General features: G+C 41.2%; 3 protein-coding genes across 5 annotated transcripts; 1 reads left to right on the forward strand and 2 right to left on the reverse strand.

The window, feature by feature from the left end:
* Nucleotides 1-830: 830 nt before the first annotated feature.
* On the reverse strand, nucleotides 831-7,513 carry fem1c (fem-1 homolog c). 2 transcript variants are annotated; one of them, XM_070904738.1, is made up of 6 exons: nucleotides 6,970-7,513; nucleotides 3,451-3,620; nucleotides 3,153-3,338; nucleotides 2,234-2,745; nucleotides 1,601-1,777; nucleotides 831-1,256 (listed from the first exon to the last, which is right to left on the reverse strand). In XM_070904738.1, exons 1-6 carry the CDS (start codon nucleotides 7,511-7,513, stop codon nucleotides 992-994), a joined length of 1,854 nt encoding a protein of 617 aa, XP_070760839.1. In that variant the 3' UTR covers nucleotides 831-991. The 2 variants fall into 2 exon arrangements, with proteins under 2 accessions (XP_070760839.1, XP_070760838.1); XM_070904737.1 differs by having other exon boundaries at nucleotides 3,391-3,620.
* Nucleotides 7,514-8,770: 1,257 nt separating this feature from the next.
* tmed7 (transmembrane p24 trafficking protein 7) lies at nucleotides 8,771-13,024 on the reverse strand. 2 transcript variants are annotated; one of them, XM_070904339.1, is made up of 4 exons: nucleotides 12,963-13,024; nucleotides 12,454-12,613; nucleotides 11,245-11,490; nucleotides 8,771-10,997 (listed from the first exon to the last, which is right to left on the reverse strand). In XM_070904339.1, exons 1-4 carry the CDS (start codon nucleotides 13,022-13,024, stop codon nucleotides 10,761-10,763), a joined length of 705 nt encoding a protein of 234 aa, XP_070760440.1. In that variant the 3' UTR covers nucleotides 8,771-10,760. The 2 variants fall into 2 exon arrangements, with proteins under 2 accessions (XP_070760440.1, XP_070760442.1); XM_070904341.1 differs by lacking the exon at nucleotides 12,963-13,024 and having other exon boundaries at nucleotides 12,454-12,654.
* A 1,288-nt stretch (nucleotides 13,025-14,312) lies between these two features.
* On the forward strand, nucleotides 14,313-19,637 carry LOC139284154 (RNA-binding protein MEX3B-like). Its single transcript, XM_070904338.1, has 5 exons — nucleotides 14,313-14,961; nucleotides 16,162-16,400; nucleotides 16,607-16,652; nucleotides 18,134-18,861; nucleotides 19,227-19,637. Exons 1-5 carry the CDS (start codon nucleotides 14,313-14,315, stop codon nucleotides 19,635-19,637), a joined length of 2,073 nt encoding a protein of 690 aa, XP_070760439.1.
* The last annotated feature ends 6,844 nt before the right edge of the window (nucleotides 19,638-26,481 follow it).

The following is a 26,481-nucleotide window of genomic DNA, read 5'->3' on the forward strand; positions in this document are numbered from 1 at the left end:
ACACAATCATTCAAATTCATTCTTACCACAATCAGTACAATGGTTTTGCATCCCAGTAAGGGGGATACTGAAGGAAACGGCAGCAATGAGGTAAACACAAAAACTCATGAGAGATATTGCACAGACAAGTGCCGGCACAGAATACAACAGTCTCTCTTTCCAACAGCCTAGCCTGTGCATAGGAATAATAAAGCACTTATGGTGTTCGCAGACATTAAACCCTTCTCGTAAAGCTTTGTTATACACTAAAGTGGGAACGACAAATGAGTCTAGAAACCCCACCACTTGGCAGATATCCAGATTTGCATGACAATAACTAAATGTATTGTAAAAGTACAAAAAAAAAAAAAGAGTAACCTAAAGACGACTCAGGAAGGGTCCATGACTGTTGGCAACAGTGATGGGACAAACAAAAAAATAACCTGAAGTCCCAGCATATGTCGAAACGCCTCAATCCTTGCTTTGAGAGAAGCAGGCAAAGTTGAGGCTGGGTTTGAGCCAGCATGGAGAAAAATCTCTCAAGTTTCATTCAATAAATAGCATAGTGAAATATGCAAAAAAAACAAAACTTTTTTTTTTCCTAAAGCAAAAATACGTAAACCCCTTGCTCAGTTCATCCAGAGATACAACAGAGTTTGTCCATGTTGCAATCCACTCCTAACACGTCCCCACAGATCGGGTTGTAACCAGTCAGAGCTGTGGCTCCATGAAAGAAGAAAATGGTAACTCATTCCTCCATTTACTCCAATCATTTTTCTGTTAATCCTGGTTGAATGAGGACGTTTTTGTTCACACGAATCTTCAAGTTCATACACTCCAAAATAGTTGGAATTCGCAAACCTAACCCACAAAATTGTGTCTTTCAGCTCCTCAAACACCTCGTGGGTCAGGCGTTGAACTATACTGCTCCTCAGTCTGTTCAGTCCACTCGATGTAATCACTACCCCCTCCTCTTTTCATCCAACCATTCCCCTCTACTCCTTCACGATCATTATCTGTGGAGCAAGACGAAGGCCTCTAGTTTCTCAGGGATGTTTCCCCGGTAGTCGAGGCTGTGCTTGATGATGGCCCTGGCGGCTAGGCACTGTAGCGTGGTGTGATTTATGGGCTGGATGACATTCCTGGACAGCTCCTTCTCGTCCAGGAGGTCGCAGGCCGTTTGTTGGAAGGCGTTGGTGCTATCAAAGTGAGTCCCGCATGAAATCAGCAGGTTCATGATGTCTGGGTGACCATTGGATGCGGCTATGTGGAGGGGGCTGGTGGGTTGGAAAAGAGAATAGATCCGCTTTAAGATTAAACAACAAAATATGTTATCATTGGTCTGATATGTTCTTGATATCCGTTAAGCTGCTGGCTGTCATGATGGCACACGATGGAGCAATTTTTAGGATTATTTTTAGGAGTATTTTCATTTACCATCTCAGTTTACAGACAGAAGAAATAAAATCATTGTTCTAATCCTTTCTACTATGTTTCTTATTAACAGAGTTATTCGTTGAAACTAAAACCAGAATAGTGAAAGAACAGGAAATTATGAAAGCTGAAACTAGAGTAGAAGAACATTAAAAAAAACAAAAAAAAACAAAAAAAACCCACAGACCTGTTGTCATCTTCGTCGCGGCTGTTCACATCTGCCCCACACTCAAGAAGGATGGAGGCAACTGTGAGGGAGGGGAACTTGCAGACGGGATAGCGGCCCACACAGGTGGTGTTGCGGTCGACTGCCAGGTGTAGTGGACTATAGCCGTTCTTACCGCACGGATGGAGTTTCAGGAATCTGTGAAGATGTGGAAAAACGTCAACTTTTCAGTCAAGGAACAGGAACAAGGTGACAATGAACTACAAGGTAAGTAAGTTGAGGACCAGGATGACTTTGATGGTTTGAATGAATGTACAAGATTCACTGACACAAATTCACAAAAGGCCTGTGGCAGAGGTGAAATGCATCGTTTAGTTAGACTGACACTGAAATAAGTGCTCTGGTACTGGTGTAGGTTGACACCACCAAAGCAAATACAAGGCAAGGCATTAAAAAGACAGTTTCAGAAATTAGGTCAAAGAAAACCACTGCCACAAAACATGTGCATTCCGCTCAAAACTACCATATTTTGTATTGCGTGAACACAAGTGGATGACACACATGGATGACTTCACTCTACATTTGAAGATCACTGAAGATTTTCCTCACTGAAGACTAATTGTTGCAATACAAGTAATTTACACAGAAACTCACCTATAAATGGTTTCCTTCTTGAAGTGGTCCTGCTCTGCAGTACACGGAACCTTCTCTAAAAGACAAATGAGGTGCAGGATGATTGACAGGGCCTTGCTGAGCTGGGCAGGGTCAGGAGGCATCGGTCCATTTTGTTTCACTGCCCGCTCAATCTCCAACACACTCTTGGAAAGGATCCCCATCAAGTCCTCAAATGACACCGATGTCCCCAGAAGCCCCTTGGCCCTGTCCTGCAGCATGAAGGAGAAGAGCTCAGCAAATGACAGCAGGCTGGAGGCCGTCATGGGGCTGAGGGGGTCCAGGTTGCTCTGCTGCATGTCCAATGCATACTTCCACAGATTGATACAGCGCTCGAAGTTCCCAGAGTCTGCGTAGACCGCACCACGGTAACGGATGTAGTAAGACGTGTCTGGGTGCTGCGGGCCGAGGATTCTCTCACGGATGAGCAGTGCCTGCATGCGCATCTCATCTGGGTCAGATATCAGTCCGTCCAGCTCTTCTCCGTTTGTTACCTAGGAAGAGGATTACAAGGTCAAGACGACGGCAAGGTGCAGAAATTTTGGCAGGCTTTTCAGGAGCAAATCGCTTTAGAAGACCTGACGCTGGACTGCTGCAATAGGTTCTCTGATACATTTGGAATAATACCCAATATTTTCTGTTTCCTTTGTGCCTGAAAACCATTTTTTTAAGGGGAAAAAATGTATGGTCCTAAATATCTGCTTCTCTTTGTTCTGTTTCTTCAAGGCAAATGCAAAAATTTGCAGCCTCGTCTCCAACACTAAAGACGAGAATGCCACTTTTAAAGTTGAATGTGACTATGTCAGCAATAATAAAACCTATTTTTTAGAGCATTAAATGCTTTGCATAATCAACTCTAGGGTGGTCTTGGGTGGAAAGACATATTCAAACTCGTACTCACCTCTCTGGCATAGTCATATGCCATGATCAGCTGCTTGGGTTCTGGTTTATGGACAATGTTACTGTCCATGTACCTGAGGTCCATGGCTCTCTTCCAGTATTTTAAAGCTCCGAGCAGGTCTCTCTTCTTGTCAACAAACGTGGCTCCCAAGAGCTCCAGGGCATCAATGCGTTCCATGTGGCTTGTCTGCAGAGGAAAGATCAGTTTTTCATATTCCTTCAAGATAAATATTCAAAACGCCATAGCCATGCACACATCTATGCAGACAAACTCCACTGTAAGCGACAGAGACCCTGACCTGCTGGTGCGTTGTCAGGTCGTCTACAATGTTAGTGTGGCCAGTGACGCTGGCAGAAAGCAGGGGTGTCATGCCGTAGCCGTCCTGCTCCATGGACGCTCCATACTGCAGTAACATCCGCATGATCTCCAGACTGCCAGACTCTGCACAGTCATGAAGCGCTGTGTTGCCTGTGAGGGGGACATGTCTTACATTGAGCTACAGATTATATTATTTATATTCATTGAGAACCCAGACAAAGACGTGTCACCACACAGAAGCTAAATTTAGCAAACGTTCTTATTGTTTATACGTAGTGACAGCCGTATACCCTGCACACTGTCCTTTCTCTTGGAATATATATTCAAAATGGCTGCAGATCATCCAATACCAGGATTATTGTGGAAGCTGCCATCAAGTGATTTGTACATGCTCACTTCCACCCAGTGATTACACATTCAGGTACGACTTGTCATGCTCACAGTATGTGCATGTAATTCTCACTACCACTCACTCAGATAGAAAATAGCAGGTCATGCTGCCTCTAGGTCTAGTTTGGTGGGTGAATAGAAGCTTTACAGAGGGGATATCAGCTCAACTGATGCAATCCTGTGCATGTGTAGTTTGAACAAGCTTTGCAATGACTTCTCTGTTAAATAATATGCCCTCCGACACTGTAATGTTTTGTAACAGTCTTTGAGTTGTTTGCTTTCACTTGGTGGGTGTGTCACATCATAGGTGAAACCTGGAGAGAGAGTTCAGACATTGTGGTATTCTAAACAGCCATTAACACATAATGGAGCACATTTTATAACCTAAGAGAACGTGCAAAATGCCAATTTCACTTGCAATCAGTGCTGATGCTGAATGTAAGCCTTGTCTGAATGGAAAGACTGAAGGAATATTTTTTTTTCAAGGAGCCAAACCAGGTCAATGTCACCCATTACTGCATTTCCTCATGTTAAGACTGAAACTATCTGAATCTGATAGATTCCTGCAGTAGGGTCACTTTAATAGTGTACACACGTTTCCTCCTGACATCTTTTCAGTGTTCATGCATAAAGCAAGAAGGCCCTGTGCATCCAGCACTGTGCGCAACACTTCAGTATGGTAAGTAGCTCAAGGACAAACTGTAATGCATGTTACATATCATTTGTTACATGAATGCAAAAGTCTGGATGTAGAATACTACTAGGCATAAGCATGGTCTTCCTTATCTTGCAAACTTTTCTTTCAAATAGGCAACTCAGCCCTGGAAATCAGAATCAATCATCAACAAAAACATTGTAAACAAATGGATGGTTTCCACAGCTGGTTCTTCCTTGAGAGAAACATGGGTAGTCATTGCTCTGGGGAGCACTTATTGATTATATAAAGTTAAAAGGAAAAAAGAAAAACAAGTAAATGCCTTTACAATAAATCAATTCAACACACTTCATGTCCATCCTTACCGGGCTATCCTTTTGTGTAATGCTCTAGCCTGACCGCTCTTAGTACACTGAGGCTAATCCATATTCAAGCAGACGAGACCAAACAGGGTTAGTCAGGGATTAATCATTATTTATACTCTGGGGTTTCTGCCAAAACTACATCGATCAGATTCTTTTTTTCATCTCTCTATTGACAAACAAAACTTGGGGGGAAGCAGCACTGCAGCTTTCCCTCTGGTTTATTAAAGACAGACATGGTAGGCTGGGTTAACATTTCAGAAAATATGTTTATCATTGGTGTTGTGGTATTGGATGGCTAAATGCTTTCAAATGGACAAGTGATTATACAGTCAATGTTTTAATATTTTTCAGATATCAAATACTGTTTGCTAAGAAATTTTTCATTACAATGAATTTGCCACAATGCCTCTTTGGGCCTTCCTCAAACCCTGCTGGATTTGACACATTTACTGGGGGAATATGTTCAGCATCAATAGTTTTATGTGGTGTAGGAAATGCGTTGAGCTTTGCCTGTCAGGATGACAAATTCACATCCACGAACAAAACAAGTTAATCCAGAAACTTAGGAAATCCTTTCCACGGCCAGGGATTAGTCTGAATACTCATTATGCTCCTCCAAACAGAATTTAGGCTACCTTAAGCCCACGTGAGGAGGGCACCTCACTAATAGGTGTTGTACTGAAGGAAGAGGGTTTTTTTAAGCAGTTCAATCTGCTGCGTCTGTGGTAACCTGACCATTTTTGTCCTTCCTCCATCAACACAAAGTTGGTTTTGGGAAATCTGTCACTTCATATCTAATATTACAGCTACTCCTTCCTGTTGGTTCAGCTGTTATGGGAAAGGCAATAGTCAGAAGAATGGGCCAGTATGGGTGCTTTCCACCTCAATCATCACACATGATGCTGGCAAGCTCACTTCTAAAGCACATGCTTTGGTTTGTACACAATAGAGAACCTGCCTCCTGCTCTTCTGTGGGTCAGGAGAACCAAGTGAGCTCAGCTTTGCTTGGATGTTGATTAAGTAAATTAATTTGGTGGCAACCACAAATTAGCCAAAGGTGGTTTCATCAGACAAGCCAAGGATGAGCTACAACAGCACAGTTCAGACCAATGGAAATATATAAGGAGGTGGGCAGTCAAATGTGCAAAAACCAAAACATGTGAATGCGTACAAGTTTGACAGAGTCATGCATGAGGATTAACACAAACGCCATGTATAAAGCCACTTTTTTAGAGTATGATCATTTGAAACAAGTTAGTTAGTAGAGCATACAAATGGTCAAGGGAGAAGTGAAAGTTATTTCAAGAGTGGTTTCAGAGGTTTGTAAAGGACATTTTGATCATTTTTGACATGGTCACTTTTGAAAGCAACCGTAACTAACATGACTTTAAGCTAACCACAGGTGCTGAGCTCCATGAAGGAAGTAACAATACACATTTTTCTAGAGTGGTCAAGTGTTTGATACTCAGTTATTTAATGCAGGATATCACTTTAATACTTTTCTTTTCATGCAATCCTGTGGTCTGCCATCTCGTAAAAGAAAACACCCTAAAAAAACAGATGGACTGGATTTCATGTATTTTTAAAAACACCATCTAAGGAGAAAATTGTCTTTTCAGACACACCCACAGAATCAGTCCAAGCTGACGTAGTCGTCCACGCTTTCCATTGTGAAACCAGAAGTTCATGTTATTCTGTTGAGTCATTTCAGATGGAAACATGCAAATGGTTTAATTATTGTCTCATATAGTTATTCCCTACTGGTTATAGCAAAATGCACAACTAGAGCTCCACATATAAATCACCTGTGATGTATCAGGGTATTTTACTTGTTTACTATATAAAAATCACATTTTTTCTTTGACGTCTCAAAAATGAATTGCTCTGAGATCAGTAAAAATACCTTTATCATCCATGTATCTATCATTTGTCTCACAACACTACGGAGTTCATGTGGAGAAACCATTTTGTACTAAATGTAGAAATCTGCAGAAGAAATGAATTTCTTATCTCAGGGTCAGGGATCGTGAGAATAAAGGGGTGCACTATTTGGTTGTTGCAGGTAGCTGTCAGTGTGCTATGCACTCACCTTTGACACTTTTTCTGTTGACATCTGCACCTTTCTCCAGCAGGTACTGCGCTATATCCTTGTGTCCCTTATAGCAGGAAATCATGAGACACGTGTGGCCGTGTCTGTTGGCCACCTCGAGGTCAGCTTTATGCTCCACCAGGTATTTCACAATGTCCAGGTGACCGTCAAAGCAGGCTGCCCTTAGGGGTGTTGAGTTGGTCAGGGTCGTGCTGTTGACAGAAGCTCCGTGGCCCAGCAGGGACTGGACCACCTTCAGATGACCCGCCGCCGAAGCGGCCCAGAGAGGGGGCGCCCCCTCGATGGTCTCCCCGTCAAAGTTCACCGACCCCCCGACCTCAACAGGAGCACTGCAGCACTCCAGCAGATACTCTACCAGGTCCAGGTGGCCGTACCGGGAGGCCATCAGGAGCGGGGTGGCCCCATTTGTCTTCTCTCCCATCAACTTGGTCACCTCGTGTCCATCTTTGTTCTCCAACAGTTTCTGAAGCAGCCGGAGCTTACCGTCCCTGGCTGCGTTAAAAACTGCCGTCTTTAAATCCATTTCTGAGAGTTTGTCACACTGTTAAGTAAAAAGGCAACGATGTCCGTGGAAGAAAACGGTCAGCGATAACTCGAGGTGTAACGTTGCTGTGGACTGGTGGAGCTCGGGACCCTTTGTTTACAACAAGCTCCGACTTTCTAGCTAACGGTAAACCGACTAGCTAGCGTTTTGGTTAAAAGCCCACGGCAAAATCGTGACTTTCTTCACTTCAGCTTTCAGAAATTGGCATCACCAGCCTGTTACGTGAATCTGTAACTCTATTAATAACTTAGACGTTTGAGACGACCCTTGGTCCAGTAATACATTTGTCGCCAAGTTAGCAAGGTGGCTATTCAACTTCCTTGATCAATTTAGCTAACCGATTAGCTTAGCTAGCTGAAATACTTTAACGCTAACGCTGCACCTCTTTATTGATCGTTCAACCGATACTCATCCACTGACATGTCTTCCCCTCCAAGAAGCTCTCCTCCATTACACCTGCTTCCTGTGCCTGCCATTGTTCCACAACATACTCCTGAGACGTTATTTATATTGGCTGTCCGAGGGCCGAAATATAAAAAAAAAATCCACCCCCACCCGTTACGCCGTGCAGCTGCTAGCTTAGCTTGGGAAAACGACGCTCGGTCTCCTGTTCAGCCAAATAAACAGGGGATATCCCAAATATCCGAGTCGTTTTTCTTTCACACACACACACACACGTCGAGAAGCAAACGACAGACGTTACCCCAAATACAGTGAATACTACTCGTCCATGTAGCCCCTCAGCAAGCTGGCACGACAATAATCTCAGCGAGGGGAAGGTAAATAGGGAAGGCTATCCACCCACGGCTCGACCGGATGATCACGACTCAGTTTCTGTCAAATCGCAAACCCAACGCAGTCTTTTTTCTCAACTAGCGCAATTGATTGACATGTGAGCGACCAATCACAGAGCTGGTAGACTGTGACGTGGCCAATTAAAAAAACAAAAAAAACAACAAAGAGAGACTGCTGCTCTGTAAGTACCTGGGACCTTATGAAGAAATAATTACCATGGAAAGTGAAATCACCGTCAAAAGAAAACTTAAAATACCTCATATGTGTCTTCCGGAGTAAGACATATTTTTAAACATTGTATGGATGCAAAGCTGACTGTGATGGCCTTGATTATATCACTCCCTACTGGATAAAAGAAGCATGACCAGAGGATGTATTCAGAAACGTCATCCCTCTCTGTAAACCAAATGTTTATTGATGACGAAAAAAAAAGCATACCCCGACATTTTAACAAAGTTTATTCAGCCGTTCCAATAACTTAATAAGTTCCCAGAATACCCCAGAGCTGAATTTGTGTCCAAAAATGACCTATCACTGCACAAACCTAAACGTGCACCACCTACCAAGCCTGACGATGAACATATGGTGAGAGGGGAAAAGCAAAACAAAGGAAACAAACGAAGCAAAGCCAAGCAAGACGGTAATACATCTTGTTTTCCATGTCTCTGGAATCAGTTCTGACAGTTAAGCAGGACCAAACTATAAAGTCGAAAAAGCACTGAGTTTTTGGTCTTTGAGTAGGTGTAAAAGTTATATTTTTGACAAAATTCTTACATTACAACAGTGAAGTCGTCTAGCTTTGCCAGGGGATCTGATCTCAGTTACATTCATTGATGTTGTGTGATGTCCTAGCACACAAAAATGACATAAGTAGGTATTTCATGTTTCAGCCATGCCAGTGCCTTTGTCGGCAAATCAGTGAATAGTGAGAGAAAGTATGACCCACTTAGGCGACACTACAAGGTTGAACAAAGCTTGCAACAACTGTATGTAGTGCTTCCTAGAGGCTCAAATGTTTAGTGAAAAAACTTGGATGTTTAGAAATCTTTCAGTTTTGCTAATTGAATCAGATGATTAAAAACTGAAAAATAATAGCAGAAAAAGCCAGAACCAGTCATATTAGATAGACATGCTGTCAAAATGCTGCTCCTTTAGAAAATTAATTGAGTAGTCAGTGAGTCAAATTACAACTCAGAGTTACTAGAACGATCTTATATTCAAGCAATATTTTGAATAACAACATGAATTTTACAACTGTGCTGTATAAAACCAAGAGGACAATATCAGCCCACAAGATAAATAAGTTGTTACACTTCAAACAGCAAAGGCAGAATTTGATATAACATTGCAAGGGAACGAGTGAAAGACAAAGTTTTTATAACAAGTTGGTGCACTTAAAGTTGCTGGCATTGCCACTTCAAAGACAAGAATAATATTAGTTCTTTCTTTTTTATCTTCCATACTGAATCACATAGATGTAATAAAGCACCTACCTGTAATTATAACAGTTTAAGAAGATAATTCACCAAGGTGTTATCAAACTGAAGCATGACTTTGCCCCAATGTATAATTGAGCAAACTGAATCCAAAATGCAAAAACTGACTTAAATGTATTAAAGGAATTGGCTGCAGTCACTCAAGGAAGGCCATCTGCATCTCTAAATTCGATCTTTCAATCCAAATACAAACTGTTTCAAGCTATTACAATTAGATTAGAGGATGGCTTACTCTCTGTACAGCATACTCCCTTCAAATAACTCATGTACAATGACAACGCTGATAAAAGCAAAACATAATATCTAGTATTGCTCACTTCATATAGTGAGGTTTAATAACAAAACAAAAAAAGCGCAACACATTTTTCATAACCAAATACAACCTTGGTGGGGAAACACCCCTTGCCATGCCAGTGTGGTTTTAGAGACCCAATGCTCTGCAGACAAGGAAAGAAATCCTCAACTCGAGTACATTTAGTCACAACTTCCACTCCCTTGGTTATTTCAGTGCAGTTTGGGCTGAAAATTTGAACAGAGATGGTATGAAATGATGGGGGTATAGAAGGACACAAATAAAATAAGAACACATTTAGAAATTATTTCAAATATTTAAAGTATTTAAGGGTTGCTTTAACTATGTGACCAGCTGCTTGAACTGCCTCCAGTACAGATAGTCACAAGCAAGCCTTTCTTCAGGTTTTCTATTTTACCCCCCAAAAACAGTTAAAACACATATAACCTTTTGCTCAAGACTCATTTGCATAAAGTTAATAAGAACACCAGTGCTGAATGAGGACGACATGTCAGATTGTAAGACCTGGCAGTTTGATATGATCCGATTTCAGATCAGCACTGATACTCTAACCCACTCTATGCACACAAGCCCAGGTACGGAAAAAGAAAATGATGAATCAGATCCTAGGGCTCAGAGACTGTTACGATCCCACGCGTGTTGTAGTGGTCTTCTTGTCAGAGAAGAAGCTTCTCAGCAGGACCACCTGACTGATGCTGACCACCAGAAGGATAATGGCTTCTCCGATGGACCAGAATGCCACACGGGTGTTGAGGTCCTCCGCCCGACTGCGTCCCTGGGCCTCACGGAGGCGGAAGTGTGTCTGGTAGTCAATGACCGACTTCAGGGCCTCATGGATGGACACGCAGGCTGATTCCATCTGGAAATGGTAAAAAAAATAAATAAAAAAAATAAAAAAAAGAAGACGAAGAAACAAATATAAGATATTTGGACTGTGGCTGGAAATTAATGATTGGCAACTAATTTTTTCACAAACTAAAGGGAACTTGGAGAGTAAAAATAATTAACTGTAATAAAATCCACAACAGCTGCAGGTAACAAACTATTGACAGACTACCAGGACTGACTTGACTTGACATTCACTCCCTCACACACACACAGCTCACCTGGGTGAGAGCAGTGACTCTGTTCTCATTGGGGAAGAGTGGGGGGTCATCGCCGACCTGGAAGTCAAAGTAAACCGTCTTGTGTGTGAAGGTGGAGAACTCATTACTGAAGCAGAACTTGTAGGTGCCATTCTTGGCTGCTGTGAAGGTAAAGCTGTCATATTGCTTCTTCATCTCCTTGTAGAGTGTAGTGCCATCTGGATCCTCCAAACGACAGTCCACATCATAATGGCCACCGGTCACCACCTGGGAAAACATAAAGACAGGAGGACCATGTATTCAGTAACAGTGACAAAATGTTTTTTCCCAAACCATTATGAATTGTGTCAATTTGTACAGAGACAAAGAAGAAGGATAGACAATATGGACACAACACATATGATAGTCACATCTAAATCAGCCAAATGTTTAGTATTTTACTTGAAAGTTGTGAAAGATTTTGGTCATATTTCGGCATAAAAACTGTGAATGATGATATATTGATATAATTATGTCACAATACAATTCATGAAAAGACTTTAAAACAACATAATTAATAATTACCGGTCAGCCCTTGGAAAGACTGTGGCCTGTGGGGTCTGCTACTATGAACCTAAAGAAAGCTAAAGGCCAAATACTGCTCTCTCTAAGATACACCATTTGTTGATCAGTATTACTGAGTTGGTTTTAATATTTGCTTTGACATGATTGTTGGGCAACTTCAGCTTGTTACGAGAAAAAACACTAAAGAAAACTGTGCTGTTAGATTGCTGGTACAAAGACTGCAGGATATCTTAAACAAAACAACAAAGACAAACCACAAAAACTGGCACTCCCAGAGGTATATATGAAAATATGTACAAAACACATGATTTGTGTTATAATAATATTCATAAATCTGCTTACTGGTGCAACATTCAGATATAGATGACCATAGAGATAGAAATTGTGCTTGTGCAAACAAAATTGAGCATCCATGCTACATTAATAAATACAATGGAAAAAAACTGCCAAAATCTCCCGTGTGAAATAAATTAAAAAAAATAGTATTCTAGAAAGGTTACCATGTATTCATCACCATGTGTGTTAGTGTGTTGTACAATTTCCCCCCGGGGATCAATAAAGTATTTCTGATTCTGATAATCTTTGAAGTCTGATATTGCCTTCAAGAGGACTTCTTTAAAAATGGAAACTTCCCATGAGCTTAGGGAAGAAAGAAGACCCACGTACCTGAAACTCCAGTGTACATTTTGTGCCGATGATGATGTCCTCGTAGAAACACTGCTTGGCATTGTCTGGTAGCTCAAAAGTTAGCTCGGAGCCCAGCACCCACCCACAGAGAAGCTGGGCCCACAGCACCTGCAACAGCACCCGAAAGGATCTGTACATCCTGAAGACCGAGAGCCAAGCTCCAAAGTAAAAAACCTAAGCAGACCTGCCGAAATAAACATAAGCAGACATCAAACTAAAACCAATACCGATGATGGCAAAAAGGCAAAAATGGTGACAAAGCAAACCCGGACATTGATATTAGCGACGAGTTGTTAGCTTAAAGCTAACTAGCTAGCTGACTGGCCTTTATATTTTAGAATCAGAAAGCCACTTGGAATTTGTAATATTTTCTTATTGTTAATGTATTGGTGTATTATGGGCGCACTGTAGTCATTGAAATTTTAGTAAATGCAAGCAGTAACATTTCTTAATTTATTATTTTGTCTCAGGCAACATTAGCTACTCACCTCAAAGTGCTCACCCGGATGCGACTAATGCTAAGTAACGTATTACAAACGTGACAAGGCATTGGCTGTCATCTGTAAAATCCCGCCCCCTTGCTCACTCTCATTGGTCAAAAAATAAGAGGAGGAGCGCTTGCGAGATCACGTGGGCCACGTTCACATACTTGGAAAGCGTTTCTTCCTTTTTCAACACACTCCAACGTGGCTGCTACTTAACAGACTGTGGTTAAATACAATACTGCATCTGAAAATGATGTTGTGTTTGGCAGTTTACACGATAACTTAAATGTACTTAAATGGCTGGTATATTGAAAATGTATTCGAATTTGTATACAAATACAAAATATCTAATTATTTCAGTGCCCAGGAAACCATTTTGTTTTATTATGAGACCTATGAGATGTTTATGGCTATGCTGATGATAATGTCCACAGGAAGGGTGTAGTACAGTAACAAAACTCAGTAGGTGAAGTTCCTTCCCATGGAGGGCATCTGTGTCAGACTGAAACTGCTCCAGCTTGTTTCTGAGTTGGACAACCGGTTATGTTTTTGGAATGGACAGTCTCTATATCAACTCTGTGGAAGCTCACTATTGGGTAATGTTTTGTCCTGTAAAGTTGTGGTCCTACTCAGTTGTCTTCAAACAACAGTATCTTTGGACACTTCCTATGGCCTGAGCTTACAGCCATGGATGGTTGACATGGGGTCAGACACACGTTTGTCTAGTGACTGCTACTGCATTGCCAATATATATACTTTCCTTACCCTCAAGCTAAGCATTATAATAAAACGTTACTTCTTTCTGCTTTTTTCTCTTGATCTCTCCTTGTACATTTTCTAAATGGAATTGTTTTTTGGTAGGTTTAATACATTGTTCAAACAAACGAACCATCATGTCTTTCTACCTGTGTCTCTCTCTTGCTCTGGTAAAAAAAAAAAACATGCGTCCTTCCCGCCAGGTGCCTTTCCTGTCGGCCTCACATACAATACAATAAACAAAATAACTACTGCTAATAATAATAATAATAATCAAATAGTGAAATGGTTTCTACAAATATATTATAATGAATTATCGTCATGACACCCCACCCCTGTATGATGCGCGCTGAGTGCGTCTTCCTGACAGTTGTGGATACACGTCTGACCCCAAAACAGAATCTCGCGTGAACCAGCAATACGAGATTACAGTGTTGGAGGGGAGGGCTGCATGGAGAGCTGGAAAGACAAAACAAAAGCCACACATTTCAACCAACAGGCGCTGGTCGCTTTTTATTTTTTTGTAAACCAAAACTAATTTGATTCATTATTCGTATCGATTACCGTTTAAAGGCAATATTATACAAGTTTTGCACCATGCCTAGTAGCACGTCTTTGCTGGAAGCTGACGAGGGAGAGTCCGAGGTACCACCGCCACTAGTGCACGCTTTCGCCGGTATGGGCCTTGAGGAGCACCACGGCACCCAGAGCCAGACCGCCGAACAAGCAGACGAGAGCCTCTCCTTTCACCATCACCACCACCAGCTCCCCCCGGTTTCTCATTTTAACCTCCTCGGTACGGTCCTAGACTTGAAGCCCCTGCCTCCCCACCGGCCGCCCTCTGGAGATGAAGTGAACATAACAGCAGCACCGGAGGACGAAGAGCCAGAAGTTGTAACGTTAGCCGCCGACTTCTCGGGCTGCACCGGTAGCTCGTTGCTAGCGCAGGCCCACCGCCACCAACACCTATCATCGGGGCCGAGTGGCTCCGTGGTGCCGTCCGGGATGGAGCCACCGCACGTCGAAACGGTCTTGTTGTACAACGGAGACGAGCGGGATGACACCGGGGTCGGCGGCAGCGCCCTACCTCCCGCTAACAGCATGGCGCTGCTACCGCCCGGCGTGTACGGGGAGTCGGGCTACGAGGCCGAGCCTTCGCTGTTGAATCGGCGAAAGAGCGTCAACACGACTGAGTGTGTGGCCGTGCCGAGCTCCGAGCACGTTGCTGAGATTGTTGGCAGGCAGGGTGAGTCGTTGTTGTTTTTCGGATGGTTTTAGTTGGAATTATTAGCTAATTCAAGATGCTAATGGGAGTTTGGACAAAACTTGGTGGGAAGATTCAGATAGCAGCAAATTAAGCTATACACAAGAATAAAAACAGGGCAGTGAATGTAATAAAAAGTTAATTAAATGATTACGACATAACGTTAGAATATAAAGAAAATGTATTTACGATAAAACACGTAACGTTAGCTAAATTGTAGGGTTTTTTTGTCGCAAGCGAGAACTAACGTTAGCTAACTAGTAACTTGTTGTCACCCGCACTAGCATGAATGAGAACGCGCTATTTTACATAATAAGCTGGGTTTTAACTATTTTCTAAGTTACATTTTTTAATGGGACATCTGTCTAGCTCTATCTAGTTTAAATATTATAAATGATTTATAATTAAACCAAACTATCATATATAACTTTCAGCTACAACAAATAATGTTATCTTGAAACCAGCTAGCTAGCTTAGCACTCCTCCTAACTGGGTCAACAACACCCTCGCCCAACACCCTCAACAAAAGTTTACATCACAAGTTTTATCAGCCAGCAGGTCGCTCTGTGTCTTCTCGCTTTGCCAGCTCGGCTGTATTAAGGATGTTTTGTCTGTGCTTCGCGGACAGTGAGCAGGTCCTCAGCCGTACCTTGTCTTGCTAAATGAGGCTTGGCTTTGTCTCGGTGGAGGACATGAAGAGCAGAGTGTTGGTCACCATTGCTTTGCCACATCAGCTGTTGGTTATAGTTAGCTCCGTGACATAACGTAAGACTTCTGAGTTCCACTAAACACGACTGGCTTTTCTTAGATATCCAACGCCTTTATCTGGTCTTTTACATAAACTTTACATAGCTCAATGGTAGGTTGGGGGAGTGTTATTATGTCGTATTTGAGACCAGTTGGGGGAGGGTGCACAGACTGCAGTGTTGACAACAACAGGAAATGGCTCTGGTAATGATGTTGGACTCTCAACCACTGCTGAAAGGAATATTTAATTTATAAGCTATGCAACTTTTACATGGCATTAGTGACTGGAAACTGAAATAGCGTGTGCCATGATATTTTATTAGTTCAATTTGGAGATACTGATGATCAAAGTTTAATAATATGTTTGTAATGTAATTGGAAATAATCCAACTTTCCCCTGCCTTTCCGTGCCTCTCTCTAACTTGCCCCCGAAAGGCTGTAAGATTAAGGCACTTCGAGGCAAAACCAACACCTACATTAAGACACCAGTGAGGGGAGAGCAGCCTGTCTTTGTTGTGACGGGACGCAAAGAAGACGTGGCCATGGCTAAGAGGGAGATCCTGTCAGCAGCCGAGCACTTCTCCCTCATCAGAGCCTCTCGAAACAAGACTGGCCCCCTGTCTGCTGTAACCGGTCCAGGTACCCCCTCTCTACCTGGACAGACGACCATTCAGGTCAGCAAGCACGTAATTATGAGTCATAGTGTCGTTCAGTGTTAATGTGATTCACTGCATGAGACTGTCCATTTCATATCTTGAAGTGCCGTGTTTCTAATAACTAAGTGAGCACATTTGTTTTATAAATGAGGCTATCTGTGTTTTATGTCTTAGGTTGTCATTTAAAGTGTGTATGGTTAACCTGTGTCATTTCAACCCTATAGGTGCGGGTACCATATCGTGTTGTAGGGCTGGTCGTGGGTCCCAAAGGTGAGTCTTTTGATTCATCTTGTGTTTCAGATAAACGTTGTTTGCTCCAGTCGCTGGAATTGATGCTGTAAAGAGAGGTCATACGACTTAAGCTTTGGCATTTGTTTTCATAGTGTTTTTTAGCATAAATGGAAAAACAACAAGCTCGTACAATGCTAGTAAACACATGTATTTTTAGACATAATGTGTTTCATACCGGCAGAGCAAGTCTCATTTCCTCATCAGGCTCAACGTACAGAGTAAATCTGTATTTTGGAAGTTATGTTAAGCTTTTAGATTTGTTTTAGGAAAAGTCAACTCCTAAAAGGTGATTCTGTTCACATTTAACTTTTATGAAAGTAATGCTCTGCTTTATTTCTGACTAATAAATGAGCCACATTGCTGTAATAGTCCATACGTAATAAGTTTTGGTTTCTTTCTGAGCATTGAAAGGAAAATGTGAATTGTCTAATGGATAACAAGAGTTTTTGAAAGAGTTTTAATGTGCTCAGCTCTACTCTTGGAGGTACCATTTTGCCCTCTAAGAGTCTTTAACCCCTTGCCCTGTTGACATTACCACCTCAGTGTCAGAAAACCCTGAGGTTGATTTGTAAATTGAACTACAGTGGTTCTCAACCATGTGCCATTAGGCTAGAGAGGGTGAGGTAACAAGTCAAAATTACATCAAATTTAAAAATAGTGATGAAACGCTGTGTCACACACACAAACGCAAGAGGCATTGCGGAATTTTACTATTTAATTTTTGGTGTTTACAAGTACTGAGATAAAAAATGTCTCTTTGCCCATTAATTGAGGCACATTAATTTTGTGAATGCACTCCAGGATTTGTTTCTGCACTTCTGTTTTTAAATGTTTATCCTTGAGCCATATGTCAAAAGGAAAGGTAAGACATTCATTCTTTTTCAGATGTATAGAATTGACATTTGAGAAGGTTCTTACACTAGACTGAAACTCACGGTCTTGTGGTTAGGTGGTATGCGCTTCAGCCAGCTGAGTCACCAGGACAGCCTGCATTCAGTGCTATAATTATTGCACAGCTGTGCGTCTTCCAGTTTCAATGTCAGATATGATTGTTAGAAAAAGCAAGTGTCATTACTGAAAATATATATTGCTGTTAATGCGACTGTGCACTCTGCTTGGGCTAATTTGTCAACTTGACACAATCAGGTCAAGCTGTAGTTAAGAAGCAACAATGAAGCGCACAGATCTGTTAACTGTTTTTTCTTTCAGATTTTCTCCAGCTAATGCATTCAGCACTATTAATACTTAACCATTCTTTGCGTTCGACAGTTCTCTTCTTCGCTGTGCCATTTGTTAATGCTCAGATTTGTATTTCCCAGGAATGCTCATACATGTGGAACTAAATTTAATTGTGCGCTCTTGACATTCATGTGGCCATGTGATCAGAGCAGTTATTTAAACTTGGTGTTAAACTGACAATTGTTACAGTACAGGGGTCTTGGTCTGGTCATATCTTTCAGGGGCAACCATCAAACGTATTCAGCAACAGACCCACACCTACATCGTTACTCCGAGTCGTGACAAAGAGCCAGTGTTCGAGGTCACCGGGATGCCTGAGAACGTGGACAGGGCGAGGGATGAGATAGAGGCGCACATCGCCCTCCGCACAGGAACCTGCGGAGGCATTGAGGCTCCTGGTGCAGACAACAATGACTTTCAATTCAACGGGACAGACGTCAGCTTTGAGAGTTCTGCAGCAGCAGTTGTGTTGGGGGAGGCTGGGTGGCTTCATGCTGGTGCATCATCACCGGGTGGTGGTGGCCTGCTGCCAATGACCATCAATGGTACTCAGCGAATCAATAGCAATATTAACAGTGGTGTCAGGATGTCTTCCACCTACCGCAATGACAGCTCCAGTTCCCTGGGCAGTGGCTCCAGCTCAGCTGATTCTTTCCACGGCAGCGGTAATGGTAATCGGATGGCCGATTTCAGCCCAACCTGTGCGTTTAATGCCAATGCTAACAACAACAACAGTAATGGCGGCAGTGCAAGTTTCTGGTTTGGGGAGAGCCTTCTTCCTGTGGGGTCTGAGGAGCTGGTCAGCCTGGGAGGTGGAGGCTCCTCCTCAGGATTTGACCCGTTAACCATCTCCACTGCCCAAGCCTCGCACCCTGCTGCACAGCCACAAATCTGGAGCCCCTTTGTGGACCAACAGCCCCCACAGGCCTTCGATGCTCGTCAATCTCAGGTAGGTGAAATTCAGTGGGACCTTATAGTTTATGGCCTCCCGATTCAAATGTGATCTTTTGCCTTTTTATCCTCTTATTCAAGACATTATGCAGTGGGTGTTAGGTATGAACCTATTGATTGCCTCATGTACCAAGTTTACTTGATGTCACAGGTTACTGCTGTGATTATTGATAAAAAGAAAGATAAGGGCTCTTTTTAATACTCATGGTGACATGCCTGTCTGTATTTCTGTACATACATCTTGTGAGCGAGCTTATTACACTTATTTGGTAGCTGGTAGTGTGTTCTTAAACAGGAATTTTTAAGATGCTATATTTTTTATGAAGATGGTCATCTAATGACTGTTGTCATCAACATCTCCAGACCAGCCAGCCTGGGACGCCCCGGCTCTCGCCAACCTTCTCTGGGACAGAAGCCTTGGAGCACCCTCAGGCCCAGCGTGTTCTCCGAGGGCCTTTTGGCTCGGCTGGGACCCTCGATGCCCACAGGTTCCCCTCTTACAGCTCGGCCTTCTCCTCTTCCAGTGAAAGCACCGCCTCCTCTTCCTCCCCTCCTGAATCCTCCCTCTCCTATCGACCGGGGCTCGGATCAGCAGTGAGAGGACAGGAGATATGTATCCACTGTATGGATAACCAGGTGATCGCAGCCTTGGTTCCCTGTGGCCATAACCTCTTCTGTCTAGATTGTGCCACCCACATATGCCAGGGTCCAGATGCTGTTTGCCCTGTGTGCCTGTCCCCAGTCACACAGGCCATTCAGCTCCGCAACATGTGATTTTAATCCATTAACCTTGATGGCTGATGATCAGCCTCCCCAACACTTCCAATTCATAACGTGTGGGGAAATTACAAAACTGACTCCAAATCAGCAGCTAGGTGTGTCCTCACCCCAGTTTTGTCCAAGCTGGTGTTTGGTTGACGAAGGTGGGGAAGAATAGGTGAATAAGGAATGATCTGTATTTAGGGCATGTGTTAGGGTGTCCAGCCCGTTCATGTGCCTGCTATTGTGAAGTCTTCTTCCTTGATTGATTGATCAATGGGAGGGTTGGAAACTCTCTGTGTAGCATTGGGTGGGGTGGGATATATACATACAAATATATATATATATATATATATATATATATATATATATATATATATATTTTTTTTTTTTTTGTTCATCGTGATTTTTGATTTAAATTTTCTTCTCCCTGAAACATCTAGTTATCAGTTTCTGCCTACCTACATTTTATTAAAAATTTTAATGTACTTTGAATTCTATTAGATACATGATGTTGGCTTTTGGGTCAAAGTTTTTCTTTTTGTCTACATCTCAAAAGTTTTATCCATTTAAAAAACATTTTTCGCTGCTACATTTGTTTTTATGTGCTGAAATATGGCCCAGCCCCATTGCCTCTCAATTATTGTGCTCACGGCAGGAAACTTTGAGGAAAAAAGAGGTGAGCATGTTTACATATAGTGAGTCCCACATATGAATATGTATAAATTAATAGTATTCTCGTGGTTACCACAGAATTTGAATGCCTACTGTAGTAAACTGGATATAATGTATACATGCCACATTATCCTGGCAAATGCCACTGTATCCCAGATAATTTGCGTAAATATTATCAGGCCTAGCGAAGTACTTTAAACAGAAGTTGATGTTTACATGCTCCAGATCATAAATCTCAAGTTTTTTGAGCATCGCTGATATTAAAAGCATATTGATAAACATGCTAACACACCCACAGAGGGTTTTTAAACCAAGTGGGTCAAACCCGCAATTACAAAGATGACACACTCCAATGGCAACCTCTTGTTGCCTCTGGTTTCTTTCCTTCCCAGATTAGAACCAACGAGTGGTTAACTCCTTTTTGTACCAGGATGTTACACCAATTCAGCATCGCCACGTTGCTTTCCATTTTTACTTTAAAAAACTGTTTACGGTAAACTTGTGCCTAAGTCCGTTCGGAGTAAACAAAAAGAAACAACTGTTCAGCAGACACACAGTGTTGCTCTGTCTTAAAACAAACTTGTGGCCTTTTTGGAAAGCCTGTAATTAACTGACAACACTATCTACAAATCCAGATTTTGGCTTGAAAGAACACAAGCTGACAGACCGAGGTCTTAATGTATTAGTCGAAGTTCAATCTCTTAAATGAATCTTGGTGGAACAAAGATTATATCACAGGGATGTTTTCTTTTGCTTCCTATTTTGTCGAGCCTTTCTCAAGTATTTACCACGTATTTTATTTTTTTAGCACCAAACACTCCCATTTAGTTTATTTCTGTTTTCATATTTCTTTCCCTCATTGTTTTTTTTTTTCCTTTTTGTTTATATCTCGATTACATCCTTGTTTGGGAAACCATGTGCTGGTTTTCAGCCAGAAAGATGTGCACAGCTGGTACCTTTTGGTAACATTCCTCCTCCCCTGTATTGCAGCCACTTTAGTAGATGGTATAAGTATGGATAATTAATAGTTCAACCTCACCTGGGAGCCAGAGGCGCTGATATTCTATGAAACTCTACTATGATGACCGCTGTAATCTGGAACAAACCCTCGTATTGTACAGTCGGTTTGCTGACTTTTCAGCCATCTCAATAGGATCCTTTTTTCACTTGAATGTTCTTTCACTTGAACTGCTCCACCCTGTGGCCGTCTTGTGACAGCCATTTTGTTTCCTTGTTGGTAAGCAGTCAGTAAATAAAAAATAACAAAAACGTTTTTAAATCCATTGGGATGCAAAATTGAGACGAAGGCCAACTTTTTACTTTGGCTTTACTTTGTTTTTATTTAATGCCATGTCTTGTCTACCAGGCCTATGCAAAAATCGTCTCAGTATGTTAACTTCTCGAGGAAGCACTAGATAAATTAAACTCCTCTTGTTTTAATTACAGAGATCAAACAATCTTTGGCTTAAACTTGTAGACAGACAATCCCTTCTGTTTTTTCTACTACATTTCAGTCTGGGTTAACCTTCATGACCTGCTTTAATGCAATCGTGATGTTTCAATGGTACACACTTTGCTTCTCATGTTTCATCAGCTAACTTGCCGTTGTCACAGACTCCCCCATATCTTATCACAGTATTGACTACATGGGACTCCAAACACATTCAGATTTTTGTTTTTCCCCCCTTCAACGTGTTCACCTGTTCGTTCCTCCGCCTGAAAAGCGAAGAGAAAAAGTACAAATTGGTGGAAATCATCTCAAATCTTAGCTTTAAACACCAGTGTCTCTAGGCTTTGTTTTACAGGATTGAATGAGTTGATGGACATTTCGAAGGGGAAGCGGCTGGAATGATTTCATCTTGAACTGTGCTGACACTACATAAGGTCAATACTGTTGCTTTACCGTGTGGACATTGGACTGCAGTCCCTCAAGCATTCCAGCTGTAAACAGTATTTGGGAGTAATTCCATCGCTTAGCTCTGTTTCCAAAATACCGTCTCTTTCATGGATTGAGCTTTCTTGAGGAAATGGAACCAAACGAGTCCCAAAAGTGCAAAAAACCCCATCTGCTTCTGCCCCCTCTGGTCTTCTCTCCGTCCTTTTTATTTGACTTCTCTCAGCTCTACGAAGGGTCGATCTCTCTTTGCTCTCTTTCTCTCTCAGAGGGAATGCAATACACTGTTGGCCCCCATGTTTATTGACATTTTTTGTGTATGTATTATATAATATTACTGTTAATGACTGATAAATATACAGAACTTATTTTTATTTTGTTACATTTCATATATATACATAAATATCTATATTAAAATGTTTACAATAAGATTTTTAAATTTCTTTTTTTTTTTTCTTTTTTTTTTTACTTTTCTCTGAGTGATTAAGTGAATGAAGAGTTGGAAACCCAGAAATGTTGCAGGAGGTTGTCAATGCTATCTGCTTGTAGTCTAGTTATTAGTTTACAGTATTGATGATAATAGTACTGATAGCTGCCGTTAAAAATAGTGGAAAATGGAATGTGCATCACAAGCATGTCTTCATAATGTACCGCCAATGTAAAACGTCACACTGCAACTGTAAAAAGGCCAAGGATTCAAGCTGCCTGTCAATGTCTGTACGCCACCAAATTAAGAACGGTATACTGTACAATGTATCTTAGATTATCTATATATAAATACATATATTGTTAAGCTGTACCAACAGTTCAAAGTATTTGCTAATTTTACTACACTTTTGTTATGTATATGTAGGGGAGTCTTATGGCATATAAATTCTTCAAATTGAGTCAGGAGTTTAAAAGCAGACTATATTTTATAATGGCCTTTAAGTTATTGCGGCCAAAGCACTGATATTATATATTTGCTGTAAAGAGAATTTAAGAGTTTTATTTTTCTGATATTAAAGTTACTTAATAAAGACGGTTTCATTTAAAGCCATGTCAAGACTACTGTGATTCTTTCATAGTGTAAACTAGTGTTTTAATGTTTGTGCTCTACCATAATTTTACATGTTTCACTAATACAGAACCACATATAGACACCACCACATATGTAAGACTAATCTGCCAAAGTCTGTCATTAAAGGCCCAACACACACAGGTGTTTTCAATTGTGGCTGATTAGACCTCAGCTCAGGTTGTAGGTGGGTGAAGCCGTGCTGGAATGACGCTCATGTCCAACAAAGGCCTTTTTCCTCAGCAGACATTTTGACTTGTAATAAGCAATCAAAGTACACGTGTTACTAATAATGGCTCTGCTTTATTCAAGTGTCCCAGCAAAGCCCAATACCAGGACCCTGAAACTGAAGCAGCTAAATGGAATTCAGCTATCACCAATATTATTTACCTTTTTATTTTATTACCTTTCTACTATGACACATTAAAATGTCTTCTGTGGAAGGGCATATGATAAAGGTGCAACACAGCCAACAGGAGAGTGAGGGGAGATGGCAAACAGCCTGTACACACGCCCACAAGCAACCAAAATAAGTGAATCACCTGTGTGGGTTTACCATAGAGATAGTGTTAGCTTTTCACAGTATGTTGCTGATTTCGGACTGTCTTTACTTGTTTTTAATCCAATGTGATGATATTGTACAGCTAAAAGAATTTGGTCAAAGTCTACTCTGATGGACTGATATGCAGGCGCTACACTCACCCACACAGGTGATTTCAGTTTGGCTCCTGATCAGACCTCTTCTCTGGCCAGTGTAGGCGTGAACACACCGTGCATGACTGACATCTGCCCTGCTCTCCTTCTGTACTTGTTGAGGCAAGACAATTGACACCTTTCTCATTCATGACAACAAAATAAGTGTCCCAGTGAGCCAGCATGCATAACACCAGGGCCTCCCCTAACTTGCACTTGCTTTCACACATTTACACATGCTTTTCCTGTTATGTGTCAAAATGTCTGCTTTGAGAAAGGTTTGGTGACTTATGCATTCCCAGCATAGCTCCACCCAGCTTCAACCTGAGCGAGGGTGTAATCAGAATAACACCTGTGTGTGTGTGCAGGGTTCTTACATCAAATACAACCACCACGTAGAGAATATCACTCCATGTTTAATTACAGACTCTCACATAAGAAATACAGGTAAAATTTATATCTGCAATCTGTCATAGTAGTCAACACCAACTCTGTGCGGTGTCTTGAGGCTCCTATAATAACTGCAAGTAATATAAAAACATCTGTCCACCTTAAAGCACAACAGAATATAACAGATTATTTCTCCAGACAGACTTCTGCATCAGTTTCTTTCAGTAACATATAATCATAAAATATCCTGTTTCCTGCCATTTGATCAATCGGATGCATAATTATGTAAATAATCCCAAAGTTGGAGTCTTTTTAATCCCTGATGTAGGACAAACTGTTTTTGTAACAATGCTATTCAAATTATAGTGAAATAATCAAAGATGGGATGGGGGGGGGGGGGGGGGGGCAATTGGATAGCAAAGTGGATAATTTCCTGTGACAAATAGACCCCAAATTTCAACCAAACCTTGAACAAATCTAATTAGTCTTTTTCCATTTCACCTGTAACCCACCACGACAGCATTGTTCAAAAAAATAACACACCTGTTCAGACACATAAAGACAAATTGATTTAAAGTACTTCTTGTCATATAGTTAACAGATGACCAGAAAGAACATACTGTATGGCAGTTTGGTGTGGAAAAACAACAAGCATGAACATGAACATTTGTGAGTCTCAACATAAGGTGAGTAAAATAGATTTGTATTCCTAATCAATGTGTGTGTGTAATCTATAACAAATGCCTTTAAAAACAGAGTAACAGAATGCATCACATGCAGCGTGGGGCAGAGAGGAGGGGAGGGGACTTGTTGAAATTAAATTATTTCTGTGCCTCAAACTACCGTCACCTTTATCAACATCTATCATATATCATGCTTGTACTCATTTTACTTCCAAAAAGAGGCTGCATATTAATGACTGACGGAGTTACTGTATTTATACAAAATTAGGTCTTGGGAGAGAAGTTTCCTTCTCTAGGAGCTTCACTGCTAAAATGATGAGTTTATATAATTAAATTGGATCATTTACATCAGTTATGACTATGTAGTTTCCCTCTGTGTGCCTTTGATGCTGTTCTCATAAACCAGCAACACACAACACAGCAGTATACAGCAGGTGCTGGTTTCTACTCTCCTCAGATAGCCCAGTTTCCCTGTGTAATGCAGGGCAAGTGAAGTACTCTATTTTAAAAAGGGGGTAGGGATAAAGGAGTCTATTTGCTATTAAAATTCATGCAAACATTGACATGCATTTCAAAAACAAAGATATTTACATGGATTAAAAAGAAATAAAAACTGCAATCAAAAAGAAGAGACTGCAACTCAGAACAGCCAAAAGAAACCCTACAGATGTGTGTAAATGCCTATAGAGTGAAAGGGCCAAATCAGATTTTAAGAGGATGTCTTAGTGTTACATATGTTTTCAATTCAAATGCATCACAATGTTGCCTCTGCTCACAAGCCTACATAAAATATAAACCTACCTATTCACTCCCTCAGTCATATCGCAGGACACCCACCTCAAAATAAAGGTTATTGAATTAAAAACAAGAAAAAAAACAAAAGTAAAGTGCTAAAAATATAATACAAATCAATTAATAAAAGTAACAAAATAAAACCAAGAAAATATATCAATATTGCTGGGAAACCGTCTTAAATTCTCTTATCTTTGTCAGTAAACTATACACAAGAGACCTGGATCAAGTAGTATATAAGTGGGCTGCAAGTCATAAGATATTTAAGTACAACGATTCTCAACTAGAGTGGAGAGACTGTCGGAGATAAAAATTGATAAAATTCAGATGGATAAAAAAAACAATCAACTTTAACGTTCAAAATAAAGAAACCTCCAAATTAATGTAACTGGGGCCAAGTCCAGCAGCTGACTGGACGTCTCATACTAGACTTACAGTATTGTTTCTGAGCAATTAGTACTTTGGTTTGCCAAAACATTGATAAACCCTGTTCCTTGTACTGCTTGAATCTCAGTCACCTGTCAACTGTCTGCCTCTTCTCTGCTGTCTTACTTCAGTCTTATTGAACCAAAAGCATCCCAGCTGTTTTTGCTGTCAGCAGTTCACAGAAGGTGTATGAGATTCATGCTTTGTGGCAGCATAAAAGAGGGCGTTTCCCAAAACTGTAACCATACC

The sequence above is a fragment of the Enoplosus armatus genome, chromosome 4, assembly GCF_043641665.1.
Source record: "Enoplosus armatus isolate fEnoArm2 chromosome 4, fEnoArm2.hap1, whole genome shotgun sequence".
In the NCBI taxonomy this organism is placed as follows: Eukaryota; Metazoa; Chordata; class Actinopteri; order Centrarchiformes; family Enoplosidae; genus Enoplosus; species Enoplosus armatus.